At 42.4% G+C, this 27974-nt stretch overlaps 1 protein-coding gene across 3 annotated transcripts in view; it reads left to right on the top strand.

Moving 5' to 3' along the window:
• The window catches only part of DMXL2 (Dmx like 2), a 369136-nt gene that overhangs the window by 173242 nt on the left and 167920 nt on the right, over positions 1-27974 (top strand). For all 3 annotated transcript variants that reach the window (XM_030189451.1, XM_030189445.1, XM_030189458.1), the window contains 6 exons: positions 596-779; positions 6357-6531; positions 8350-8556; positions 9334-9602; positions 10761-11466; positions 16595-16716. In XM_030189451.1, the coding sequence (XP_030045311.1) occupies positions 596-779; positions 6357-6531; positions 8350-8556; positions 9334-9602; positions 10761-11466; positions 16595-16716 (1663 nt within the window). The remainder of the gene's footprint in view (positions 1-595; positions 780-6356; positions 6532-8349; positions 8557-9333; positions 9603-10760; positions 11467-16594; positions 16717-27974) is intronic.

Below are 27974 nucleotides of genomic sequence, written 5' to 3'. Positions count from 1 at the left end.
TCAGCTTCAGAAGTTGGAGACGAAGGACAGCGCTGGGCAGACTTCTATGGTCTATGCCCTGAAAATAGCAAGGACAAATCAAGATCAGGTATGAAGTATCACATACCAAATGTAATGATTTTTTCTTGTTGGGCAGACTGGATGGACCATCCAGGTCTTATCGGCTGTCATCTACTATTTTACTATATATATGATTTTGCTGAGTTTGCTTCAGGGTTCCAGAATTAAGGGAAGATCGCCGGTCCTGGCACAACACAATACAAGAAGCAAGGACACGGAGGAGAAATGGTTGTACTAGTCATTTTCTTGTTCATAAGTGAACAGTGAGTGTCTTTGGTATTCTGCTCTCATACAACATCTGGATGTACATAATACACTGTAATTTAACAATGTAATGTGAGTTTAAGCTGGTGTTAACAGTTGACCATGGTTACAGTCACATTATTTAATAAAACACTAGCATATTGAAGATCAAGGATATTTGGGCAACATTTTTAAACTTTTCATTTTAGTAATTTCCCCACAAATTGCATAGATTCCTTTTTACATTTCTATCTATAAAATCAGTTCTTGCTGCATTCTTTTTGTTTTGCAGGGGTTCTGTGTGTAACGTTCTACTTACATCTTGCTTGGATGGCATCTGTCGGCTCTGGGCTGAGACCTTGGTGCCAGAAGATAGTCTTCTTGGTGGAAAGATCTGTGAGAGCAGCAGTCCGAGCATTAGCAGCAGCCTCCCTCATGCTGGACAGCAAAAAGACAGAATACAGCATGCATTGGAGGTAGGATTCATTTCACCATGAGGATGTCTCGGAAATAATTTTTTAAAGTCATTCCCGCGCATAAGTGGCCACATACCTGCTTAAGTGACTTCTTACAAAATACTGACTTGTAAAATTGCACACCATGACATTATAGCGTGTACTTTGCTGTTAGGCATGCACGAGGTGGAATTTTGGCACAGGATGGGTGGACTTAACGCATATACGTGTAAATTATGAAATACCTTTATGTGTAGAAAGTATGTGTTACTACTATGTTACTATGAGGCGTATTTTCAAAGCACTTAGACTTATAAAGTTCCATAGGTTACTATGGAACTTTGTAAGTCTAAGTGCTTTGAAAATGAGCTCCTATGTATGTTACTTATCATTTCTAAAGCTCTACTAGACGTACACAGCGCTGTACACTTGAACATGAAGAGACAGTCCCTGCTCGACAGAGCTTACAATCTAATTAGGACAGACAAACAAACAGGACAAACAAGAGATAAGGGAATATTAAGGTGAGGATGATAAAATTAGGGTTCTGAACAAGTGAATAAGGGTTAGGAGTTAAAAGCAGCATCAAAAGGGTGGGCTTTTAGCTTAGATTTGAAGATGGCCAGAGATTGAGCTTGACGTACCGACTCAGGATGTCTATTCCAGGCATATGGTGCAGCAAGATAAAAGGAACGGAGTCTGGATTTGGCGATGGAGGAGAAGGGTGTAGATAAGAGAGATTTACCCAGTGAACGGAGTTCCCGGGGAGGAATGTAGAGAGAGATGAGAGTGGAGAGGTACTGAGGAGCTGCAGAGTGAATGCACTTATAAGTCAATAAGAGGAGTTTGAACTGTATGAACTTTGCTGTTAGGCATGCACGAGGTGGAGTTTTGGCACAGGATAGGTGGACTTAGATTTAAAGGAAAGTCTTTACATGTTTAGTGAGCCTAACCAATTACAAGGGTTTCTGCAATCTTGGGAATCTAGTCAAGTGATTACCACCAAGGAGGGTAATGCTAATGTTACAACCCCTGACGAGTACTTTGAGGCACAGGATAGGTGGACTTAACGCTTTCATTTACACCAGCTTTGGACCAGGTGTGATTGCACCTACATTCCAACAACGTCTGCCACATATGCTAGTGTTTTATAAAGGCAAGTTGGCATCTACTTGTCTTATAAAAGGGGGTAAAGGGAAATGGGACTTGATATACTGCCTTTCTGAGGTTTTTGCAACTACATTCAAAGCAGTTTACATATATTCAGGTGCTTATTTTGTACCAGGGGCAATGGAGGGTTAAGTGAGTTGCCCAGAGTCACAAGGAGCTGCAGTGGGAATCGAACTCAGTTCTCCAGGATCAAAGTCCACTGCACTAACCGCTAGGCTACCTCCAATCCTAGGTAGGCATCTAGGAGGCATCTCTCTGTTATAAAATTAACCTCTTAATGGAAGTATGACGCATAAAGAACTTGTAGCAAGGGGAAAAAAAGGTTAAGTTATTATGAGCAAGATTGCTGGTAGAACAGAGAAGCTGTATTATGGCATCTCAGCAATCACACTTTCAGAAATTGAAACTCCCAAAATAAAGCAGATATTTAGAACATGGGTTAGGAAATACAAGCAAGTTTTGATACTTGGAGAATTTTGATACCTGGAAATCACAAGAGCTATGGTATCGGAATTTTGGAAGATTATGTAGTTCATTATCTTTTTCTTCTTTTGCTTGCGTCATGTTTTACTTTTATATTTTTAAAAAAGTTTCAAACGTTTATATACTTTTTCTCCATAAGTAACCTTTCTGAAGAGAAAATAATTTTTTTCATAAAATGTCTTTTCCCATATAATATGCAAGGAGAATTTGCAGAGGCAGTCAGTTCCCTCTCTGAACATGCTTTTAAACCCCTTACGGGTCTTACCAGAGAATCTATGCCTTCCAAGTAACTTTTAATACACCTTACAGAAAGTTTGTAGGACAATTCAAAAAGAGCCTTATTATCCTTCAAATTGTTCTCCCTCTTGGTGTGCCAAGAGAGCAAGAGGGGCTTCTGTATCCAAAAGGAAATAAATTGATTGTTATCTTACAGATAACATTTTCAGTTTATAAGAAAATGCACTTCCACTGGTGCTGGGATTACTTTGGAGGCAGCACTCGTACCTCCTCATTCTGTAAAGTTAGCGCCTAAATGTATGCACCATTTGCAGGCTAAAATGATTAAATACTATCACTTATGTGGGTGTTAGCTGAATGCTCAGCCCTGTCACAATTTGCTTAACACGTAAATACAAGGGAGTGTACTTGTGGGTGGGGCATATGTAACTTGCAGAATACTGTAAGTTAGTGCTAAAGTGCTGCTTTTAGGCATGTGCATTTATATCTACTATTGATATTTCATAAGTGGGCATACGCCTAATAGTGGGCTTATAGAAACTTGTTCTTTAATGGAATGTTGGCACCCAATTGCGGTGATAGAATTATTGCTTAGCAAGCTGTATCTAGGCACCTAACTTTGGCGTCTAGTTATAGAATTTCTTGTATAACTTTCAGAAAGGAAGGGGGCTGTGGATGTTGCTTAAGATTGAATCCTATTGGTCAGATTTAGAGCCCATGATATAAAGTTGTGCATGCCCCCACTTCCCAGCCCAAGACTGTTACTGCAGTGCCCAAACTAGATAGATTCCTGGCACCAGATCCTAGCTGGAAGTACAAAGGAGCAAGAAAACTATATGATTTTTAAAAAAAAATCTTTCCCTCGTAAAATGGAGGTGTCTTTTTGTAATATGCAAAGATTAGTTGCATCTGATAGTCTAGCCCATGCTTCCATGCTAGCTTAGCTGGTTTTGAATGCTTACTAAATTATTCCTAGCTGAATAATTTATGACTGTGCTGCAATCGTGCTGTTTCGAGAATTAGACTTCACACTCATTATAACACCCTTCTTGGCATGCTTCCATGGTTTCAGCATCCTACAGGTTTTGCTAGGAGTTTTATTTTTCTCTTCCCAGACCTCCTTGTTGCATAGAAGCACAAATTCATAAGGCTGTCCACAGGCCGGACTTCTCAAGTTCACAGTTTTTGCATTGTTTGCATAAAACCATCTTACTGACCAGATTAGTCCAAGTTTTCAGGGACTGAAGTTTCGAAAAGTTTCTATCTAAAATTGTTTTTGCTTGTGATAGAGGACAGATTTTTCTGCAACCAGAATTTACCATTCAGTGACAGTGGAGTTAAATATGCAAGGTGCCTTTTATTAAAAGGGTTTTCCTGTTATGGAAATAATTTAATGAAGCATGCTTTACCTGTGAGATGTAGCTGTTATAAAATTATGTGTCTGAAAAGTAGGCACACAAACACTTTGCCTGCTTATAGTAGCCTAGTGGTTAGTGCAGAGGACTTTGATCCTGGGAACTGAGTTCGATTCCCACTGCAGCTCCTTGTGACTCTGGGCAACTCACTTAACCCTCCATTGCCCCTGGTACAAAATAAGTACCTGAATATATGTAAACTGCTTTGAATGTAGTTGCAAAAACCTCAGAAAGGCGATATATTTTATTTATTTATTTAACACATTTATACCCCACATTTTCCCACTAGTTGCAGGCTCAATGTGGCTTACACAATAACATGGGTAGGCTACAGTTCAGTATATAATATCATTAAACAATGTCATAGTAAAAAATTAATTGTAAACGTATCGTCTAAGACAAAAATAATGAAAAAACATTTAGGGTCCATAAATTTTGCTGAACAGAAAAGAATGAAACTAAGTAACGTCTGGATGGTACGCCTTCTTGAACAGGGTGGTCTTCAATAATTTCCTCAAGTTTAGATGATTCAAGTCCCATTTCCCTTTCCCTTCCCTTTATCAAACCATGCTAGAAAGTGGTCGACACTGCGATTAGTGCGTGGGTTTGCCGAGTGCTCTGGCCACCTTCTGGCATGGCTGAAAAATGGCTTCAGTTTTTTTTTTTTAAATGGCCACATGCTAATTTCCCTGTTGTTGCATGGCCATTACCGCTGGAAACCCTTACCGCCACCTATTTAGGAGTCGGTAAGGGCTCCCATGCTACTCCTGTGGTAATTGGGTAGCGCATGATAATGTGCCTGTGCTACCCAATTTAGCATGGATACTCCTACTCTCCACCCTCAGACATGCCTCCTGCAACAAAAAATAAGAAATATCTTTTACCATGGGAGTAGCACACACTGTCAGCTAAACTACCACGGGATGCTTCAACGCATCCTGCGCTAGTGCCCTTTTATTGTGCGGTAGGCCTACCGCACCTTAGTAAAAGGGCCCTTTTATGCGGTGTACACGGAGACATTTCTGGTGGCATAGTTACAATATATTACGCATGCTTTATAGAATATGCACAGGTGTAGGGTTGTATGAGAGGATTTGCATGCTACTGAGAATAGTACTGATAGCCTATCTTATAAAACATATATGCGCCAATATTACCTCTTATAAAATAGGTTTTTTTTCGCAGTCTTCATAGCCATCCTGTTATGAAATTACCTTCTCTGCATCTAGCAAAAATTGCTTAATATTCTTGATACACACAGTAACCACCAAAAGGTGGAGGAGCACAGCAGTCCCTATGCAAAATAAGCCAGAAAAGCACAAAAACAAGTAGGGAAGTAGAATGGTCCTTCACAAAAACCAAGGAAAAGATGCTTGTTCAAACAAAATTTTTATTGATTGTTGATACACTCAAAGTTGAAGACTCGACATGGAATGTGCCTGCCTCAAGAGCCTTTACAGATACAGAGGCATCAATTGAGTGTGTTAAACAGACACTATGGAATAACCTGCGCTGACAAGGCAAATGGGCATCTTTAAAAAGATGTGATGTAGCCACTGGAAAAACACATCTTTTTAAAGATGCCCATTTGCCTTGTCAGCACAGGTTATTCCATAGTGCCTGTTTAACACACTCAATTGATGCCTCTGTATCTGTAAAGGCTCTTGAGGCAGGCACATTCCATGTCGAGTCTTCAACTTTGAGTGTATCAACAATCAATAAAAATTTTGTTTGAACAAGCATCTTTTCCTTGGTTTTTGTGAAGGACCATAGTGTCTGTTCATCACACTCAGTTGATACCTCTGCCTCTCTAAAGACTCCTGAGGCAGGCACATTGCCGAAACACAGTTCCATGTTGAATCTTCAAAGTGAATTTGAGTGTATCAACAATGAATATCTCATTGAATAAAATGAGACAGCCTCAGTGAGAGTATGATAAGTCTGAACTGCTTCCCAGTTATTAATGGCTGTTCCTTGGTTTTTGTTAAGGACCATTCCACTTCACTACTTGTTTGTGTGCTTTTATGTCTTAATATTTTTGGTGCATAGGTTTACTCCACATAGAAGAAACGTTCATAAAGTTTGTACAAACATTTGTACCATACGTTTTATCCTTTTCAGTTGATCTCTGCACACAGTTCAAATCCCTATTAGAAGTGATCCTGGAAACATTGAATATTGGGAAGGTGGAGAATATTTTTATTGATATTAAGAGTGCTTAACTCTTTCTTTCTCTTCCCTTGCATCATCATCCTCCTGTTTTTTTATGTACCTATCATTAAAATAAATGTAGTCACTTCATCATTTAAAGCATCTGAGAAAAGGGCGACGGAGATCTTCTGTTCTTGCTGCACATACCGAACTGTTACCAAGTCAGCAGAGCACCCATGAGGTCCATCGTCGCATCTCTTACCATGCCAACTCCTTGTGTCACTTTCATATAGCTGCAAGCATCAACCCAAATACAGGTCAAATTTTCTGTTCTTTTCCTCGCTACCTTCAGTGAAAGCAGAATGATAGGTATGCATTTGTTGAATGAGTGCCATGTGGTGAGGTTAGGCTTGCAGTAGCAGTGAACGGCATGAGGACAAGGGACAAAGGGCTCAAGCTGGACTGAAATTGTAGCTGTATGGAGCAGGTAAACTTAATTGCAGGTAACCCTCTAAGCATCTTTGAAGTTGAACTGCATGGGAATCTTTACCCGGTGAGGAAGGGGGTATAATGATATTGTGCTTTCAGTTGCAAGGGACATGCAAATCTCTGTTTGTTCCTCATGACTAAAAGTATGATATCGTACCTCTCCCCACCCCAGGGTTGGCAGAGGATTCCTCTGCAGCTCAACGTTGTCCTTAAATCTGCCTATAAGTTTGCCAGAGTCTGTTCTAATAATGTCTTATTTGAGAGCAGAGACAAAAGATGCAGAACTTTAAAAAAAAAAAAAGGATATTCCAAATGACTGCATTTTAATACTTGTCTTGTGTGCTTCTCAAAGGGAAATCTACATAATTTGAAAATGCTCAACCCTATTTTCCAAATCTATAGAAAACCGTAGCTACATTGATTCAGTGGCAACATTTGAAATACGAGGCTAAGGGAAAAAAAAGCAGACATTTTTTTAACGGTAGCTTAAACATACCAGTTTTTTTGGTTCTTTAAAATAAGAGAGGCTGTATTGATTATATTTTATGGTCTATAGAATGAAAAGTTGTCACCATCTGGGAGAGAATGTTGGGCTTTAGTATGGATTTTGCTGAATCCATTTAGGGTACAGTAATTATACTGTTAATTTTATTAATTGTTAGTGTTTTTCATGTATCCATGAGGTGGATATTCAAAAGGTTTCTCCTGAAAGTTAGAGCTATCCAGAGAAATCCTGAGGTATCTCTTTCCATCAGTTCTCCTCACCTCCCATGACCAGATAAATTGCTTTCTTATGGTTTGTCTGACCTGTGGGACTTGTCATTAATAATCCATTAAAAATGAATATTCAGAGGTCAATATTAGATGCCCATATGTAGTTGTAACAAGGAAAAAGGTGGTTGAGTTATTAATGAGCAAGATTGCTCTACATGCTGGTAGAACAGAGCAGCTGTACCATAGAAGTGCTTTATTAAACAAAATATCTGGAGCACTTATACAAATGTGGGCCTTTGACTAATTTAGATGGCCAGTTTTATTGAGTTGCATTAACATCTGTCTACTGTTGTGTTAACGGCTAACTGTTAACCTGGAAGAGGAGTCATGGAATAAACAGAGTAGTTGGGGGCTGTGCTTAATAGCATAGAGGTAGTTACCACATGTTAACATGAGTGCTGAGAAAACAGTCATCAAAGAAGACAAAGAAATGGCCACAGGCAGTTGTCAAGGCCACAGAAATCCACTTGAGAATAACACCATCATTCTAATAAAGGTGGTGGTGTTATTGTCAAGTGAATTCTTGTGGTCCTTGTTTTCCTTGTGCAATGTGGCAGTTAATGTCAAGTGAACAGAAGTAGCGACTGCATCACATTACAAGCAGGTGCATTCAACATATAGTAATGATTTTCCTCTCTGTTAATGAAATGTGGAACTGCTAAGATCACACTTAACAGCTAATGCAGAGATTTTGCGGTTACTCTATGGTAACTGCAAAATCTTGCCACACTTTGGTAGATAGGTCCTTCTAATGCCATCTTTATCTTATATTTTAATGTAGGCATGGTTTGGTGGCCACACCAAGGACAATGTTAAGTTATCCATTCAACTGCATATTTTTCAATGTGTATTTCTGTTATCCCTCTTCACAGATATTCCACCAGTCTTGGCTGGAGCTGCTTTTAATTTAGATGAAGGATGTGGGGGCTTTTTGGTTCATTGGCTGAACAATAAAGAATTGCACTTTACCTCATCTGTTGAGAGATTTATGCAGCATTTGCGAATGGTCGCTGAAGACCAAATTGAGCCTGGAGATGAGGAAGAGGATGAGGAAGGCCTGCATATGAAATTAGATCATGGTGGGTGTGACGCTGTCATTCATTTCCCAGTTGTTATTAATGTCTGTTGAGGTAATGCAAGAATTATAATGACTTAGAAATCCTCATTGTAAAAGTGGAATTAGGCTGGGTAATCTTTGAAAATAGCCCTCACTTTATATATTCCTCACCCCCCACCAAAGGTATTCTCTCAATCATTGGCATAAAAACCTCCTAACAGATTTGTGTGCATATCTGCCAAAGTGCTTTCCACTACTTTTACTACTATTTTTTACAATTTTTGCAACCTTAGGACTTAGAGTACCTCTTGGTGCTGTGATAATTCTGAGGCTTTTTCCTCCCAACACTTGTCTTTTCCTATGTAATGCTATTTATTTCTTTTATGGAGGTTTAGATATTAGTTGGTTTCAGTTTTGGAAGATAGTCTTCCATTGTTGTATAGTGGTTGTATTCATACAGTGGTTAACATTGTATTTGTACTTTGGACTCATATTCTGTGTGTTTCATGGTATAGGCTTGCTGGTTTGGAATTTAGCGTCATGTGTTACCTCTCATGATGCCGAATTTACTGAGGCAAGGGTGTTGTGTAACACAGTCCTTGCTTTTTTCAGCTTTTTGGTTTAGAAGTTTGTAGTGCCTGTGCCTCTCTGGCATTTTCCCTCTGATTAGACAAAAGCTAATCAAAATATCATTTGCAAGCCAGAAGACTACAAATGTTTTCCCAAATTAGAAAGAGATTATTTTAGCTCTGTTTTTGTAGCTATACTATTGATATTTTAATATTTATTTATATTCCAGAAGAAGTATTTGAGGAGACAGAATGTGGAACTGAGTCACCAGACCATGAAGAGGCAGAAAGAGATGGAAGCACCAAAGCATCGACACCTGATGGTACCGATATGCCACTTCCTTCGGTTTTGATAGATAGAAAAATTGAAAAGCTGCTTACCGAGTGGAACAAGAATCCAGACATGCTGTTTACAATCCACCCTGTCGATGGCACATTTCTAGTGTGGCATGTAAAATATCTGGATGAATACCATCCAGGAATCTTTCGGCAAGTTCAGGTATACTTCTGCTGGAGCTGAACTATCATGCCTTATGTATATTGATCAATCTTTAATTAGAATATGTAGGCTTGTAATGGTCAAAAGTATCATTTTTTTAACATACCATTTCAATAATGTACCAGGTCAGATTTTAATCTGTAGCTGTATAGTACCGTGATAATGCCAAATTCTGTGAATGTCCAAAGTAATATACAATACTATGCTTAAAATGAAATCTCTTTGGGTCAGTGAAATATATCCATAGGATGGGACAGACTTGGAAAAATCTGATTGATTGCTGGTGTGTCATAAGGATTGGCCTTATCTACATTATTGCTTCATCTCTATTTGTGACTGTTATGCAAGGTTTTGAAGGATTTTGGTGTTTCCTCTCACCTTTATACTTGTATGATTTATGCTTCATCTTCTGTTTTGTCAGGTGTTCAGAATTTTTTCTTTGTGCCTTGGCACCACGGGATGATAACGTCAGATAGCAGAATGAAATAAGGTTAAATGTTACTCTTATTTAAAATTTGAGGTTACCAATTTGGGTATAATCTTGGATTTGCATTTTAAGTATTCTTAATTTATTAAGACTGCTCCATGCATCCCCAGGTGATGAGAAGGATGCACTTCGGGGAGGATGTTGCACTTCGGGGGGGGGGGGGGGGGGAGTGATAAGCCAGGGGGGGGAGCAGCGGTGACCCGCCCCAGGTGGCAGCCAACCTAGGTATGCCATTGGCGGCACTTAACCAGTTTTATCTCCGCTGAAAATTAGCGGTTAGCACCTAAGTGAATGATGGCTATTTTGGAGGCATTCTGGGGCAGAGTTGGCACAACGCTTAAGTGCTTATATTCTCAGCATTTAACCGGCCAGGGTAACCGCATAAATGGAACCACATAAAACAGTCGTATCTTTATACAACAACCCATGGCTGGTTAAATTCTGAGTATCGACTTAACTGGCTATGTGTTAGCTGGTGCAACATAAACCATGATATTTACTGACAAAGACTGGACATGGCCTGGGATTAGATATCTGGGCATAACACCAGCAGGAATCAGTAAAATTCTCATCCCTGCTAGTTGAATATTTACCTCAATGGTTTTTATTTCACAAGTTTAGTAGAGTAACTAACCTTTTATGTTTTCCTTCTTGTTTTATTTTTGTTAAAGGTCTCCTTTTCCTCTCGAATTCCAGTTGCTTTCCCTTCTGGTGATGCAAGTTCCCTCAGTAAACACATCCTAATGTACGCTTGCACTACCTCTGTGAAGGACCCCAGTGTTACTGTGCTGGAGCAGGAGAAGCCATCCATGCACCTTTCAGCCAGCACTCCAAAAATACAAGTGCAGAGCCCCGATAGGGACATTTTAAAGGCAAACCTTATGACTTCCACGGTAATGATGGTGTCTAAACACATCGATGGATCTCTGAATCAGTGGGCTGTTACTTTTGCAGACAAGTCTGCTTTCACCACTGTGCTCACCGTGTCTCACAAATTTAGGTACTGTGGGCACAGATTTCATCTCAATGATCTAGCCTGCCATTCTGTTTTGCCATTATTGTTAACATCCTCTCATCACAATGCACTGTTGACCCCAGAATCGGACTTTCCCTGGGATTCAGACAAATGTGATAGATTGATGGACCCTGTCAATCATGCGAAAGGCCTTTCCAGACAACATCTGAGAAATGCAGCTACTCGGACATTTCATGACCCAAATGCCATCTACAGTGAGCTTATCCTCTGGCGTGTAGACCCAATTGGACCCTTGTCATACACAGGAGGAGTCTCTGAATTAGCTCGAATTAACTCGCTTCATACATCAGCCTTTTCTAACGTCGCCTGGCTTCCCACTCTCATTCCCAGCTACTGTCTAGGTGAGTGGTTTGGTCTTTCACTTGTAAACTTAAGTTCACTGGTGTTGGAGTTTTGCCCTTTGATTGCTGTGGGAAAAGGTTTTATTTCCAGTTTCAAGCTCTTTTGTAATCCAGCTTTACCTGGAAGTACGGACATGGTCCATGTCAGGAAAAAGGAAGGCCGTGCAGCTACCATGAAGGAACAGTCCTTTCTGACCCATGCATATCTCAAAACCAAGGGCAGCATTTTATTCAGTGGCAGATTTTGACCTTACCTTGGTTAATGTTTTGTCCTATTCTGCCCATGTCCTGTCCTTTCCCCACCCTATCTGTAACACTTCTCTGCCAACCTTAAATAGCTTCAGATCTCTCTGAGGTGACACTTCCTGCCTCTTAATCTCTTAGTGAGACCTGTTAACTGTGAGATTTGAAGCTGTTTGAGGTTGAATACATTCAGGCCCAGATGCATCAACCAAACGTTAAAAAATAAGAATCGTAAAAGTGCTTAACGATTTTAAAAAAATGAGGCATGCACTACAAAAACACTCCAGAAATGTTCGGATCGGTATTGCAAAGTAGGATGTATCACAGAATCGTTAAACCCGTCGTTAATCAGCACCTAAAGCATGCGCAGAGCAGCTCAAGCGTTATGCTGGCTGCTCTGCGCATGCCACAAAGGCCCAGCTGTAAAAACAAAAAAAAAACCCCCACAAACGCGTGTGTTTCGGGAGGGGGCAAAGGCACTCGTCATGAGCGTCATGTATGGACGCCTGCCCCCCCCCCCCGCTGCTCCCCGCTCCCCCCCCCCCCCCCCCGCACGAAAAAATCTCCAATTTTAGCAGCTCCGGGCCAGCCCTCCTCCCTTCCTGTATTCTCCCACACTAGCTCCGCCTCCTGCCATGCTCCGGTCCCGTGCCCTGCCCCCGCCGCCCCCCCTTTGGTCGTGGCTGCTGCTTCCCCGTCCAACGACCCCCCCCCCCCCCTTTGCCTTACCGGCCCGTGCAGCGCCTCTCACCTCTCCTGCACGGGCAAGAACAGCTGATCGGCGAGTCAGAAGGCCTCCTCAGACGTCCCTTCTTTCTTCCTGGGCCCGCCCTCCTCTGACGTAGGGACCGGAGCATGGCAGGAGGCGGAGCTAGTGTGGGAGAATACAGGAAGGGAGGAGGGCCGGCCCGGGGGTGCTAAAATTGGAGATTTTTCGTGCGGGGGGGGGGGGGAAGGTGTCCATACAGGACGCTCATGACGAGTGCCTTTGCCCCCTTCCGATCCTTTTTTTTTTTTTTTTCTTTTTTGGTGCTGAGGGAGAGGGGAGCAGCGGCGACCTGGGGCGTCAATAAAGGACGCCCCTGACGCGTTTTCGCCCCCCCCCCCCCAGTTATTTTTTTTTATTGGATTTTGTTAACTTCTAGCAGACAGACAGCCCTAACGAGAGGTATAGACTCTCGTTAGATTTCACGGTGTTCTCCTGCGTTAAACGAATCGGAAAAGGTTAGTGCATGTCATTTCAATGGGATTTGTAGAAGAATTGCTCATCTGCATTCAGTTTTCGTTAGCTGCTACTGTCGTCGGAAAATAGGCTTTAGTGCATGGAAAGGATAGGAAATTCTTCCTTGAGGGCTTATTTAACGATCTGAAACGTTTAGTGCATCTAGGCCTCAGAGAAAAATCTAAGCAATGACTTCTGAGTCCCTTGCATTTCATGAGAAATTCCTGATTTGGGGCTGGGGATGGCCCTCAGTGGGAGTCCACTGTTCATTATGGGAGACCTTAAGGTCTGCAAAACGTAGTTTTCCCTTTGGCCAAAATGGGATACAGTTGCTAAAAACCACAGATTTCCATGCACTGTACAAGTGGCTCTGGTTGATCCCTGGGTGAATCCCAGTACAGGACTAAAGCTGCTGCTGCTGGACACCCACAAGAGAATGAAACTGTTTCGTTGTGCAGTTTCCACTTCAGCTATGATGGAAGTTTGGAAACTGGCAACTTACAGGCAGGGAAATACTCGAGACACATGCCCATTAGATTCAGAGGCATAAAAGAAAAAAAGTTTTGAATAAGGAAACAAGCATTCAATTAAGATACGCCAACAATCTTTGTTGTTTATTTCCTTAAATTGATTGAAATGTATTGCTTTTCAAACAAGCTTTTGCTTGATTATAAATGTATAAATACTTATAAATAAATAATAAAAAAAAAGATAAGCCAACTCTCCTCCATCCTTTAGAAACACAGTGGGGTGATGAAGTTGATGAAGTCAGTGGTTGGTGTGGGAGAGCCATTAAAATCCTCAGATCATAGCAGGGATTTTGCATATTTCAACACTGTCTCTGGTAAAATGAGTCATAGCAGATGGGTCACAGTGGCTTACAGCTATGTTATGTTGCATTACACATGTCACAAAAGAAGTCATTTTAAAAGCATCTACACAGGCTTATAATTTCAGAAATCTGCTATTTTCAGGTTTGGAGGGCACAGGACTTGGAGATCTTAAGGGGGTGTGGATTTGATGGGCCAAAAAATTGTGTGTGTATACTGATCAATCTTTAATTATATATTTAAAATATTTTTGGAACCACTTTTACACATATTCAGAGGTGCACGTATGGGTCAGCTATCTAACCTCTGTGGTGGTTTACACTACCCTAAAAATTCTAAAAGGCCATTCCACTTGGCTCCTTAATTTGTAAAATTTGCCACATGTAAATTGTGAGATCAGTACCTATGTGTGTAGACCACGGTGAATATGCATGTAAAACCCCTAGTAATGCTTCTCTTTTTTTTTTTTTATGAATGCGTTTTTTTTATAAAATAGCTTTTCCCACTGTATGTGGAGGCACATAAAGATCTGTATTTGCTTGGTGTCCTTATACATATTTTACAAAAGTTTCCATGTTTGGCAGAGCCTTTTGTAAAATACCAGGGAAGCGGTGAACATTTTGACCTGGACGTTAACTGTACACTGGACATTCACCGTACACTGCAGCAAGAGGCAAGCTTTTATCTGTGTAAATATATATTTATCTACATAAAAATGGCATTTCAAAATCGTCACCCCTCCCCTCTTACTTTCATAAATAGGTACTTTTTACTTGTGTGGGAAAAGTGATTGGGATTACATCCAGGAAGTTAAAATATAAATGTGAATTCTATATGTACTTTGCACTTGTTTACTAGCAGGTATAGAGGTACAGAGGTTCACCAACTGGTTTTTATCTTCAACGGGAAGAACCCTTTGGTTGTTACTCACAGGCCTTAAAGATCATTTTTGTAAGGAATCATGAAAATGGCATTTTAAATGGCCATTTGCTGCATTTTTGTGTCCTTAAAGTCGGATTTCAAGAATTATGTGATAACCTGTTTTCAGAGAGACAGTACGTGGGAAATGGACATCCATGTCAGGACATACACATTTCCTCAGTATTTTGTTAAAGGTTCTGACAAACACTGAGCTTTTTGTAATATACATATGACACCAAAAATACGTGTGTGTTTGCCAGCACATACAGTAGGAACAGCGATTTTGCAAAACAAGATGTAGAAAACAAGAGCAGCATCACTCGGTAACTTCCGCCTGTTAAGTGCCAGCCCTTAGGCTTACCCAGCCCTATTTCTCAAACTATAAGCATAACTCTTACAGCAAAGTTTCACTGGCTCCCCATCAAAGAAAGAGAATAAATTTCAAGATCAACACAATGACCCACAAAATCATCCACGATGAATCCCCTGGTTACATGAATGATTTGATCGACCTCCCTACCAGAAACAGACTCTTTCTTCAAGAACTTATCTTAACCTACACCTTCCCAATTGTAGAGGAATTAAATACAAGACCCAATACGCATCCAGTTTCTCATTTTTGGGTAGCCAGCTTTGGAACGCTCTACCCAGACCAATCCGATTAATAAATGACTACTTAACCTTTAGAAAAATGCTGAAAGCTCATCTCTTTAAGCAAGCCTACCCTAATGACCCAACATAATCTTACCAACCTCCACTCCCAATTCTGTTCTGACTTACATACTGACCTCCCATCTCTCTCTTCTCCATCTCTCCTTACTTCTATCCCTCCTTACCCCTTTTCTCCCAAATCATACTATCCTATCTTGTCTAACCTCTCTTTTCCTAGTCATATATTATCAAGCTCAACTTATCATACACTACCAAGCCCAACTTTACATTGTTTCACTACTGTTTTTGAAATTTCTATTCTATAGCTTTGTATTGCAAATTACTATGTAAGCCGCATTGAGCCTGCATTGTGTGGGGAAAGCGCGGGGTACAAATGTAATAATAATAATAAGTTTCACCAATTAAGTAGTGAAACCATACAAGTATTTCTTTTTGTTTAATTTTTAGGAAAAAAATGGGGGATTAAGGAAAACTACCCCTTTAACCCCAGATTCTATATAGCGTGCCTAGAGATCCATACCGAAATCCAGGCATATTCTATAATTACATGCGTAAGTTAATTGGCTTAACGAGTTAATGTGTTGATAATAGCACAAGCAATAATGAGCACTAATTGGCAGTAATTAGAATTTACGTGCAGAACTCACTAGGTGTATTCTGCATTGAATTGCACCTAAATTCTATTGAGTGCAATTCAAAAGGGGCGTGGCTGTGGGCGGGGAAATGTGTGTTTCATGGGCATTCCAAAATTTACATGCGTAGTTATAGAATATGGCCCAGTGTGTATAAATCTGTGCACAAGGATTTATACCATATTTTGTTGGTGTAAATGGATACGTGTAGTTTTAGGCTCTAGGATTTCCGCTTAAGCCTATTCTATATTCAGCGCCTAAATCTAGATGCCGCTTATAGAATACGGTTAGGCAGAAGTCTTTACCATGCAGATTGTTTAGGCATCATATATAGAATCTGGCCCTTAATCCTTTATTTAAAGCTGTGGCTGAAAGGAGCACTTGGATGAAAACTGTGTGTGGCTTGGAGCTGGTGACAGCAAAAATTTTAAGTTAAATCTGCCTGTGTCCTGGCCCCCGTTTCAGAAATCACCAGTTACACATATATTCAATCTATCAAGTAAATGCCAATATCGACATGTGCAGATGCTTGTAACATGACTTCCATAGTACAATAGACAAATATCTGAAGTTTCCAATCATGTGTTTTGGGTTTTTTTTTTGGTCAGGTACATACTGCAATTCTGCTAGTGCTTGTTTTGTTGCTTCTGATGGCAAGAACCTGAGATTATATCAAGCTGTGGTGGATGCAAGAAAACTTCTCGATGAGTTATCGGATCCTGAATCATCAGTAAGTTTAAAGACAACTGAGCCAAGTGACTTAAAATGAGCAAGGCAGTTTTCCAAGGGGCCCTTTCACTAAGGCGTGCTAACGAATTATTATGCAGCCCATAGGAATACAATGGGCTGCGCAGCATTTAGTACACTTTAATCGTTGATGCATGCTAAATCTGTTAATGTGCCTTAGTAAGAGGATCCTCAAGTGATTTACCTAGGTTAATTTGCATGGCTAAAAATGACTTTCTCTCAATAGGTCAATATTCAGCCACCAGGCTTTTTTTGTTTGTTTGGTTTGTTTGTTTAAACACTGAACGTGGCAGCTAAAATACACACACATATATATATATATATATATATATATATATATATATATATATATATATATATATATTATCCAGGTGATCTTTGCTACTATCGTGAAAATGTGGTCTGTGCCAGAACTTAACCAGATAGTGGCAATATTCAATCCATTATCCAGGTATCTTAGGACAGCACTTTGGGAGTGGGGAATGTTTGTATGCTGGTCCTGGAGGCAGACTTTGACACCCAGTTCCAAATGGGACTTTATAGGTAGTGATAAAACCCAGATAAGTACTGTAGATGGTCTTTGATGACTTATGCTTTGGGAATTATGTTTTAAGATGTTGTGCATATGTAGTATCAGTTACAACTACTTATAAATAGATTGTACTCCTATTCAACTAAGGGCTACTACTACTACTACTACTACTATTTAGCATTTCTATAGCTCTACAAGGCGTACGCAGCGCTGCACAAACATAGAAGAAAGACAGTCCCTGCTCAAAGAGCTTACAGTCTAATAGACAAAAAATAAAGTAATCAAATCAATTAATGTGCACAGGAAGGAGGAGAGGAGGGTAGGTGGAGGCGAGTGGTTACGAGTCAAAAGCAATGTTAAAGAGGTGGGCTTTCAGTCTAGATTTAAAGGTGGCCAAGGATGGGGCAAGACGTAGGGGCTCAGGAAGTTTATTCCAGGTGTAGGATGCAGCGAGACAGAAGGCGCGAAGTCTGGAGTTGGCAGTAGTGGAGAAGGGAACAGATAAGAAGGATTTATCCAGGGAACGGAGTGCACGGGAAGGGGTGTAGGGAAGGACGAGTGTGGAGAGGTACTGGGGAGCAGCAGTGAGTACATTTATAGGTTAGTAGAAGAAGTTTGAACAGGATACGAAAACGGATAGGGAGCCAGTGAAGTGCCTTGAGGAGAGGGTAGTATGAGTAAGCGACCCTGGCGGAAGACGAGACGGGCAGCAGAGTTTTGAACCGATTGGAGAGGGGAGAGGTGACTAAGTGGGAGGCCAGCAAGAAGCAGATTGCAGTAGTCTAAACGAGAGGTGACAAGGGTGTGGATGAGGGTTTTGGTAGAGTGCTCAGAAAGAAAGGGGCGGATTTTAAGGAGATGCATTTAAATGAGTACTCAGTGTGTGAAAGAATGGTGTGCTTCCTCTTTCTCCATTTCCAAACTCATGCATGTCTGTTCAGGGCCTGGGTTTCAGAAGACATGGTAAAGGTTTCTTGTTAGGATGATGGGGTATATGATGTGTGTGTATGTGTTCTATCTTTGTGTCTATGCAAACAGACAGATGGATGGAGCCTCTCCAATAGGTGCTATTACATGGGCAAAATATGTATAATATAAGTAGTTGATGGGATTGATGGTTCACAGTATGGAGCTTGATTCATTTTAGCCCGTAAGTCTTTTGGAAATAGCTCCTTCTCTGAAGATTCCTTTTTGCTCGGAAGATCCCTTTTTTTTCTGTATTAGGTGGGAAGAGCAGTTTAATGTGTTTCATTAGTTTTGTTTCCCCTCAGCAAGAAGAAACCATCGAGCAAATGGTCAAACCTCAGGAAACACAATGAAGAATTGAAGAACCGCTTATTGACCTGACATGGACTGTGTTTTGGCCTCTGCCTGCATCAGGAGTCGGATATGGGCATCTCATTTGTACCAAGGATATGAACACAATGATTAATGTCCATTAATCAGCAAACTGCACAATAAAATTGTGAAAGTCTTCTCCACAGAGAGTAACATGGTGCTGCATAACCACTCTGTAAGCTATGCAGCTCTGTGTTACTCTCCATGGAGAAGGATTTAAAATTTTGTTGTGGAGTTTTCTGGTTATGAGACATACTTATTGTTTTCCTATCCTTTCCTACAATTGAGATGACCATATCTGACCCCTGATGCAGACAAAGGCTGAAACACAGTCCATGTCAGGTCAATAAATGGTTCTTCAATTCCTTATCATGTTTCCTTGTGGTTCATCCATTTGCTCCATGGCCATACTCCTTGTTTCTTCTTGCTGTGGTATTTGTTCTTGGTGTGTTCCTTCCTTAGTCTGACTAATTTTTTTTCCTACCTCTGGGTGTTATTTGTAAGTATTTTATAAAGACAACATAAACAGCTTAGTACCTTTATATAAAATAGGCTTCTAGAATTACTGAACAGTGCAGAAATGCTCTTTGGTGTACTAGTGTATTTTGTTAAATTACGCTGTTTAGTCTATACCCTGGGAATGCGTACACGAAGATTGCATAATAGGGCATGTGCTCTTGCTGGCACACATGGATACACCGGTGCATTTTTATAAGAGCCATGTTGTACACAATAAATATCCTTTTTCCAAGGACAAGGAGGATTGCAGCAAGTCTTTACAAGCCTGCTGTTTACAGAGACCAACTGCTATACGTAAGTAACTTGGATTTATGAAGAACCCTTAAATGTACAATCACTGTTTACAGCAATCCTAATTGAAACATCTACTTTTGCTTAATATCCTGGCTTTCATGTTTGTGTTTACTAGAAGTTAACAAGAGCGTCTTGTAAAATGCTGATGGCTACAGGTGAAAGTTAAAAAGAAAAAAATGAACTAGGGTAAAGCAGTGCTGTACCTGTGGAAACAGCATTTTGTAAAATTGCCCACCTAGTATGCAGGTAAAGGAACCCACGAAGGGCCTCTGTGCTTGTCATTTTGCCCAGAATTAGCATATGTGTTCACAGGGTTGGAGAGGGAGTTTCATTTTACGTACCAAAACACCTCTCACACGACCTTACCTAACACCTTTCTACCTAAATTCCTCTTTCACCTCAGCTTATGATCGACTGTTTTTTTTTTTAAATCATGTAATGACGTTCTCATTTCCATACTCTGTAAACCACATTGAGCTTGCAAAAAGGTGGGAAAATGTGGGATACAAATACAATAAATAAATAAAATATACTTTGAAAATTCAAACACATGCAAGTATTTTTTCATGGAAAACTGTGTGTGCCAAATAGTGGGGGTAAATGCACCCACATTATTTTCCTGGGGCAGTATTAAAAGTAGAGGCAAATCTGTAATTCTCTTTGCAAATCTGGCAGAGTCCACATAGTGAAATATATGTGGTTATTTTCTGATAACAGGCAGTTATTAAATCCTTAAATGATTTTCAGTTACTACTTGGTTTCAGGATTTGATGGTTGTGCATGCTTGAAAATTGGGTTGCAAGTGCTGTTTTCATACTGGTAATCTATATTGGAAACTCACCGTGCAAGGGATCTTTGTGTATAATTATTTCCCTGTGGGCTAAATTCACTAAAAGGCCTTGCTATGCAGTAATGTGTGTTATTTACCGCTGCTCCCTTTTTATGCAGTGGGACCTATGTACTAATAGCGTGTGTTTATGGTGTTAATGCACAATAACCCAGAAGTGCACTTTGGTTACTATGTCTGTGTATTAAATGCTAATTCTTGTCAAGAAGAACCATTTAGCTTAGAGCCATGAGAAAATGAGATTTCTTTATTCAGTGCTTATTTCTATATTTGTTTTATTTGAGATTGCACAAAGTGCTTTACAATAAAATGTCAAGGACTTGAAAATTAAGAAAAGATGTTACAACCATTAAAATGAATGTAGGAGAAGCAAGGGGAAAATAGCTAGAGAAAAGGCGAAAAGAGAGTAAAAGCAGCAGATGAAGGGGAATGGGGAAAAAGGTACGAGGAGGAGAAGAGGACTGAAAGAAGGAAGATGTCACTGACCAACAAGGATTTCAGCCATAAGCTAATTAAAACTGAGTAAAATTTAGAATTTTGTGTTTAATGATGCTGTTTGAGTGTTGATAGGAAGGTAGTTATTATTTATTTGGATTTTGCTCACACCTTTTTCAGTAGTAGCTCAAGGTGAGTTACATTCAGGTATACGGGGTATATTTCCCTGGAGGACTCACAATCTAATTTTGGACCTGAGGCAATTGAGGGTAAAGGAGCCCTTTTACTAAGCCGTGTGTGTACACGTGCCCAATGTGCGCCAAAATGGAGTTACCGGCCAACTACCATGTGTCTTTTGCAGTAATTTAATTTTTGGCACGAGTCCGAAAAATAATTTTTATCGTTGGACAAGCATATTGGACATTCGCAGGTCATTACTGCCCTGTTACTGCGTGAGACTTCCAGTAGGTCAATGGCTGGCGGTAAGGTCGCAGACCCAAAATGGACACGTGGCAATTTTGATTTTGCCGCATGTCCATTTTCGGCAAAAATTTAAAAAAGGCCTTTTTTACAGACATTCTGGAAAATGAATCGGTGCGCACCCAAAACCTGTGCCTACACTACCGCAAGCCATTTTTCAGCGCACTTTAGTAAAAGGACCCCTAAGGGACTAGCTAAGATCACAAGGAGCAGCAGTGGGATATGAACTGGGCATCTCTGGATGTCAAAGCTGGTGCTCTAACCACTAGGCTACTTCTACAAGAGTGCTTTCATTTGCGTGGTTCAAGCAATTATCCTAACACATTTAGACTATTGTAATCTGCTTTATCTAGACTGTACAGATACTGCATTGAAACGCTTACAAGTGATGCAAAATGTAGCGGTAAGATTGGTCTGTGGAGCTGACAAGTTTGCTTGGATTACATTGTTGTTAATCAATCTTCACTGGCTTCTAATACAAGCATGATACTGTTTTTAAAATGTGAACTATGGTTTTTAAAATTCTGTGAGGCTTAGCACCAGGTTATTTGATTCAGTCGATAGAGCTACCTACAGTACAAAGATCTAAGCGTTAAAGGACTCTGTGCTTCTTCATTATCTATCTGCAAAATTGTTTGTAATTGAAGTAGATACTATGTTGCAACTTTCTCTTATCATGCAACAAAATGTTAGAATACCCTACTTTCATATGTCCGATCGCAAACCTGTTACTAAATGTTTAGAAAATTATTGAAAGCCTTTTTATGTCAAAATGTTTTTTTTTATGTAAAGTAAATGTAATGTGGACTTTTGTTATTCACTAGGTATAGCTAGTTTTCTTATGTTGTAATCCACACTGGGCCTATTGGTTTGTAGCGGAATATAAGTCTTTATTGTAATATCAAACCATAAATGGGAAGGGGGAGGGAAGAGCAAGTAGTGAAGCTTGAAAAAAAAAAAGTAAGGTATTTACAAGGGTATATATGAGCTGGCTGTTCTTCATGCAGATTCACACATACACAGGTGTGAAAGGTGGCCCATCCCAAAGAGTAAGATATACCATTCCAATTAGGGCCCTGTTTTTCTAAGGCGCGCTAGCATTTTTAGCGCGTGCACAAAATTAGCACGCGCTAACTGTGTAGCTGCCTATAGGAATATTGTGGGTGCCTACACAGAGCGTGCTAATGGTTAGCATGCGCTAAAAGCACTAACACACCTGTAAGTGCGGCTTAGTAAAAGGGGCCTTAAGTGAAGTATTTCTTCTAGTGCATTCGGGGCATAAATTAGGCACAGAGGTGGAGGGACTAAGGCATGGGGAAGGGGTGATGGCTAGTCTTATTGACAAGTAATGCCTTTGTGTGCACCTAAAAATAGATTCTTCATTATAGGTAACACTTTACATATTTTAAACTCGGTTATTTCAATCACTTGTGATCACTAAACCACATACACAAATTCACTTGTATTTAAAAATCCCTCGAGAGGCTGTCTCTCAACTTAAAACTGATCGGACACAAGTCTGCTATAAAGACAACTGCTTTACCACAATTAGATCCTGTAAAATATTCTAAATTCCTTGTCATCAAGCAGATGCAGCCATTACAGATGGGTTGTGTCCATCAACCAGCAGAGGGAGATAGAGAGCACACTTTTTTCAGTGCCTCATACCAGCTTGCTCCACTGCCTCTCTTCAGTATTCTCTATCTCCCCTAGCAGAGTGGCTGCAGCTTCTTCGAGCTCCATCTAAAATCTGCCTGGAGGTTGCTCCTGTGCTTTTGCCAGTTGTTAGCAGGGGTGTTGGAGGCTATAGCAGCTTCACTTTAAAGGCACATAGGTTCGCCCTTTCCCTGCCTTACCCATACCTCTGTGGATGTGGACACATTGCTTAGCTTTCCCTGTCCTTCCCCACCAACAGTGGATGCAGGCACATAGGTTCGCCCTTTCCCTGCCTTTCCCACTCACCTGAGCCTCCGGAGTTCTATTTACCTCTGCTTTCCTCACAGCGTTAAAAAGAAAAAAAAAGGAACAGAGGTTTTTTCCTTGCCTTTTTCTGTGGGACCGGAGCTGTGATACTCGGTCCAGTGAGGTAAGAGTGTTTTCTGACTCCTCCGGGGTGGGCCCGCGATCGGGGCGATTTGGCGCGAACCGCCAGTTGTTATGCTGCTAGAGCCTGCCTGGCTTGGTTGCAACAGGCAGTGGAACAGCCCGGTGATGGAGCGGAGCCCTTTTCAGATGTGGCTCCGCGGATGGAGTCGGCCTTGTCCTTTCTTGCTGACGCCCTTTATGATATTGTCAGAGCTTCGGCTAAACACATGGCAGTAGCAGTGGCGGCTCGCCGTCTTCTTTGGCTATGGCATTGGGCGGCGGACATGGCCTCTAAGCAAAGGTTGGTGAAGTTGCCCTTTCAAGGCCTTCTCCTGTTTGGTGAGGAGTTGGAGAAAATTGTGAAGGGCCTGGGTGAGGCTAAACCCTAGCGCTTGCCCGAAGATAGGCCTCGGCCTTCCTCTAAGGGTACGGCGGTCCACTCCTCTTACAGACCTCGCTTCCGTGAAGCTCGAGGTTACGTCCGGGGCGTTCTGCTGGGTTCACTTCTCGTGCCCGTTTTCAGCAGAGGAACTCCTTTCGCTCGGACAAACGTTCCACAGCCACTGGCTCAAGGCCTGGAGTTCAGGGGCGACCCTCTCGATGGTGCACCGGCCCTCTCCTCGAGTCCTGTCATCGGAGGACGTCTTTCCCTCTTTGCCGAGGAGCGGGCGAACATTTCCTCAGATCAGTGGGTCTTGGACCTGATCAGAGACGGTTTCAGAATAGAATTTGACGCCCCTGTAAAAGACGTGTTGGTGGAGTCCTGATGCGGTTCTGCCGCCAAACGGGCGGCGGTAGAGGAGACTTTGCAAGGTCTGATTCAGATAGGGGCCATGTCCCCGGTACCTCCTGCCGAACATGGCTGCGGCCGCTACTCCATCTACTTTGTGGTGCCACGAAAAGGAAGGTCTTTTTGCCCTATTCTGGGCTTAAAAGAATTAAACAAGTCCCTGAGAGTGCGGCATTTTCACATGGAAACCCTGCGCTCCTTCATTGCGGCGGTACAACCAGGAGAGTTTCTCACGTCTCTGGACCTGAAAGAAGCTTACTTGCACATACCAATTTGGCCCTCGCAGCAGAAGTTTCTGAGGTTTACGGTGATGGGAAAGCATTTCCAGTTCCGGGCCTTGCCTTTTGGCCTCGCCACAGCTCCCCGCACCTTTTCGAAGGTTATGGTGGTAGTAGCTGCCTTTCTAAGGGGAGAGGGTGTTCGGGTTAACCCGTACCTGGACGACTGACTCATTCGAGCAAACTCTGCTGCAGAGAGTCAGCATGTAACAGCCAGAGTGGTCTCAGTACTTCAATCTCTGGGCTGGGTCGTCAATTTGGCCAAAAGTCACCTGACCCCCTCGCAGTCTCTAGAATATTTGGGGGCCAGGTTCGACACAGCCTCGGGGTATGTGTACCTACCCGAGTAAAGGCGGTGCAAGCTTCAGAATCAGGTCCGTCTGCTCCTGAGGATGCCCCGCCCGCGAGCTTGGGACATTGTCCAGCTGCTTGGATCGATGACGGCCACCATGAAACTGGTGCCCTGGGCGAGAGCGCACCTGAGACCTCTACAGTATGCTCTACTCCAAAGATGGTCTCCAGTATCTCAGGATTATCAATGCAGACTCTCTTGGCTCCCTGCGGCCCGACTCAGCGAGGAATGCCGCTGGCGCTCCCTGATTGGTGCCTAGTGGTGACAGATGCCAGCCTGAAAGGCTGGGGCGCACATTGCAAGGGGAAGCATGCCCAGGGTCTAAGGACACCTGAGGAGTCGGCGTGGTCCATCAACCGCCTAGAGTTGAAAGCGGTGTTTCAGGCGTTTCTGGCTTTTCTAGTGACCCTGGAAGGATTGGCTGTCAGAGTGATGTCGGACAACACGACAGCAGTGGCCTACATAAATCGACAAGGCGGCACGCAGTGCAGAGCTCTAGCTGCGCAGGCCGAACAAATTTGCCACTGGGCCGAGCTGCATTTACAGTTTCTGTCAGCAGCTCACATTGCAGGTCAGAGAAACGTGCAAGCCGATTATCTAAGCAGGCATCAGATCGATCCAGTGGAGTGGGAACTTGCAGACGAAGTATTCCTGCAGATATGTGCCAAGTGGGGCAAGCCCGTGATGGATCTAATGGCGACAAGCATCAATGCCAAAGTCCCGTGCTTTTTCAGCAGAGAGATCCTCGCTCAGCGGGGTTGGATGCCTTGGCTCAACCCTGACCTCCGGGCCTACTGTATGTGCTCCCTCCGTGGCCCTTGATAGGGCGAGTGCTCCTGCGGATTTAGCTGCGTCCAGGAGAAGTGGTTCTCGTCGCCCCGGATTGGCCCAGGAGGCCTTGGTATGCGGACCTCCGACAGATGCTCGTAGAGGATCCCCTTCAGTTACCTCTGGTTCCCAACCTGCTGTCACAGGGTCCGGTGACCATGGAGGACGCCGGCGGATTTGGTCTTATGGCCTGGCGATTGAGAGGGCGCAATTGAGAGACAAAGGCTATTCCAATAAAGTAATTACCACTCTCCTGCAAGCCCGCAAGCGTTCCACTTCCTTGGCTTATGCCAGGATTTGGCGCCAGTTTGAAGTCTGGTGTGCTTCCAAACAGATCACACCCCTGCGGGCTCCTGGGTTGCCGATTCTGGACTTTTTGCAGGATGGTGTACAAAAAGGCTTCGCCTATAATTCCCTGCGGGTACAAGTGGCAGCATTGGCCTCCCTGCGTGCCAAGGTTGAAGGCGTGTCTTTAGCTGCTCATCCAGATGTGGCACGGTTTCTTAGAGGGGTGCTTCGGCTCCGTCCTCTCGTGCGTGCACCTTGTCCAGCTTGGAACCTGGGGCTAGTGCTGAAAGCCTTTCAGGGTGCTCCCTTTGAACCGCTTTGGCGTGCTTCAGAGACAGATTTGACACTGAAGGCCGGCCGTCTTGTTAGTGGCCATTACTTCGGCGAGACGGGTGTCGGAGCTCCAGGCGCTGTCCTGTAGAGACCCTTTTCTGCAATTTTCAGAGTCCGAGGTCATGGTTCGGACCATGTCTTCCTTCTTGCCTAAGGTGGTTTCAGCGTTTCACCTAAACCAACCTATTTTATTGCCCTCCTTTGTCAAGGAGGAGTTTCCAGAATCTTTTGGGCAATTGCACCTGTTGGACGTGCACAGGACTCTGCTGCAGTATCTGCGAGTTACTAACTCTTTCAGGACCTCTGATCATCTGTTTGTTTTGCTATCAGGTCCTCGCAGAGGGTTTCCAGCGTCTAAAGCCACTATTGCCTGCTGGCTCAAAGAATCTATCTTTTCAGCTTATTTGCTTGCCGGCCGGCCTCCGCCTGATGCCTTTAAGGCGCATTCCACTAGAGGAATTTCCTCTTCTTGGGCTGAAACTGGAGCACTCTCTCTTCAAGAGATTTGTAGTGCAGCAACATGGGCTTCTAAGCTCTTTTTTGCCCGACATTACAGGCTGGATGTGGCTGCCAGGAGGGACGCACATTTTGGAGCGCAAGTGCTGGCGCGTGGTGAGGCTTGTTCCCACCCTATCTAGGGATTGCTTCGATACATCCCATCTGTAATGGCTGCATCTGCTTGATGACAAGGAAGGGAAAATTAGGTTCTTACCGTGATAATTTTCTTTCCTTTAGCCATAGCAGATGCAGCCATGATCCCTCCCTGTCTGATTGCTATCTGCTGTAAATCTATTTCAGGTTCTGTTCATGTTTCCTGGAGATTCCGTCCTTGGGAGAAAGTTGGAAAACAGTCTTCAGGATTCTTGTTCAATTAAAGGAGGATGACTTAATTCCCTCCAGTTTCATGTTTTGGAGGATGAGTTTATTCCCTCCAGTTATGTCTCAGTGGAGGATGAGTTTATGCCCTCCGGGAGGATGTTTCATTCCCTCCATTCTGAGTTAATGCCCTTTGTTGTAGGGCCATCGTTCTCTGTGAGGAAAGCTCATGTTATTCCCATTGCGGTTTGCCATACTACTTTGGAAGCTTCAAATACTGAAGAGAGGCAGTGGAGCAAGCTGGTATGAGGCACTGAAAAAAGTGTGCTCTCTATCTCCCTCTGCTGGTTGATGGACACAACCCATCTGTAATGGCTGCATCTGCTATGACTAAAGGAAAGAAAATTATCACGGTAAGAACCTAATTTTCCCACTCTGTCTGATGATATAATAAGAAACTAAAATTATATTCAAGTTTTGCAAACTTGTGCAAACACACACTCACACCCTTATCATACCATAATAACACTAACTGTACAGCGCTGCGTAACCCTAGTAGCGCTTTAGAAATGTTAAGTAGTAGTAGTAGTAACTCCCAGGGCTCAAAGAGCAACAACTTCATTCATGAAAAGGCAGCACTGTAAATATTGCACCAGGCCCTAAGACACCAATAAGCCACCTAGTGAGACTGCAGAACAAGCGAGACTGCTGCAAATCTCTACAAAGAAACTACATGCTAGCAGAGCACCACACCTTGATCGTCTGTGTGACACACAGACAGACTCTGAACAAATATGAAACAAGAGACCACAGATCAATGGTAGAGAAGTGAAGACAAACTGAACTAGACATCTGAAGAAGTCAAACTCTACTTGTCCAGCATAAGTACATAAGTAATGCCACACTGGGAAAAGACCATGGGTCCATCGAGCCCAGCATCCTGTCCACGACAGTGGCTAATCCAGGCCAAGGGCATCTGGCAAGCTTCCCAAACGTACAAACATTCTATACATGTTATTCCTGGAA

This window comes from Microcaecilia unicolor, chromosome 1 (assembly GCF_901765095.1).
Source record: "Microcaecilia unicolor chromosome 1, aMicUni1.1, whole genome shotgun sequence".
Classification (NCBI taxonomy): domain Eukaryota; kingdom Metazoa; phylum Chordata; class Amphibia; order Gymnophiona; family Siphonopidae; genus Microcaecilia; species Microcaecilia unicolor.
This window is presented reverse-complemented; position numbering and strand designations above follow the sequence as displayed.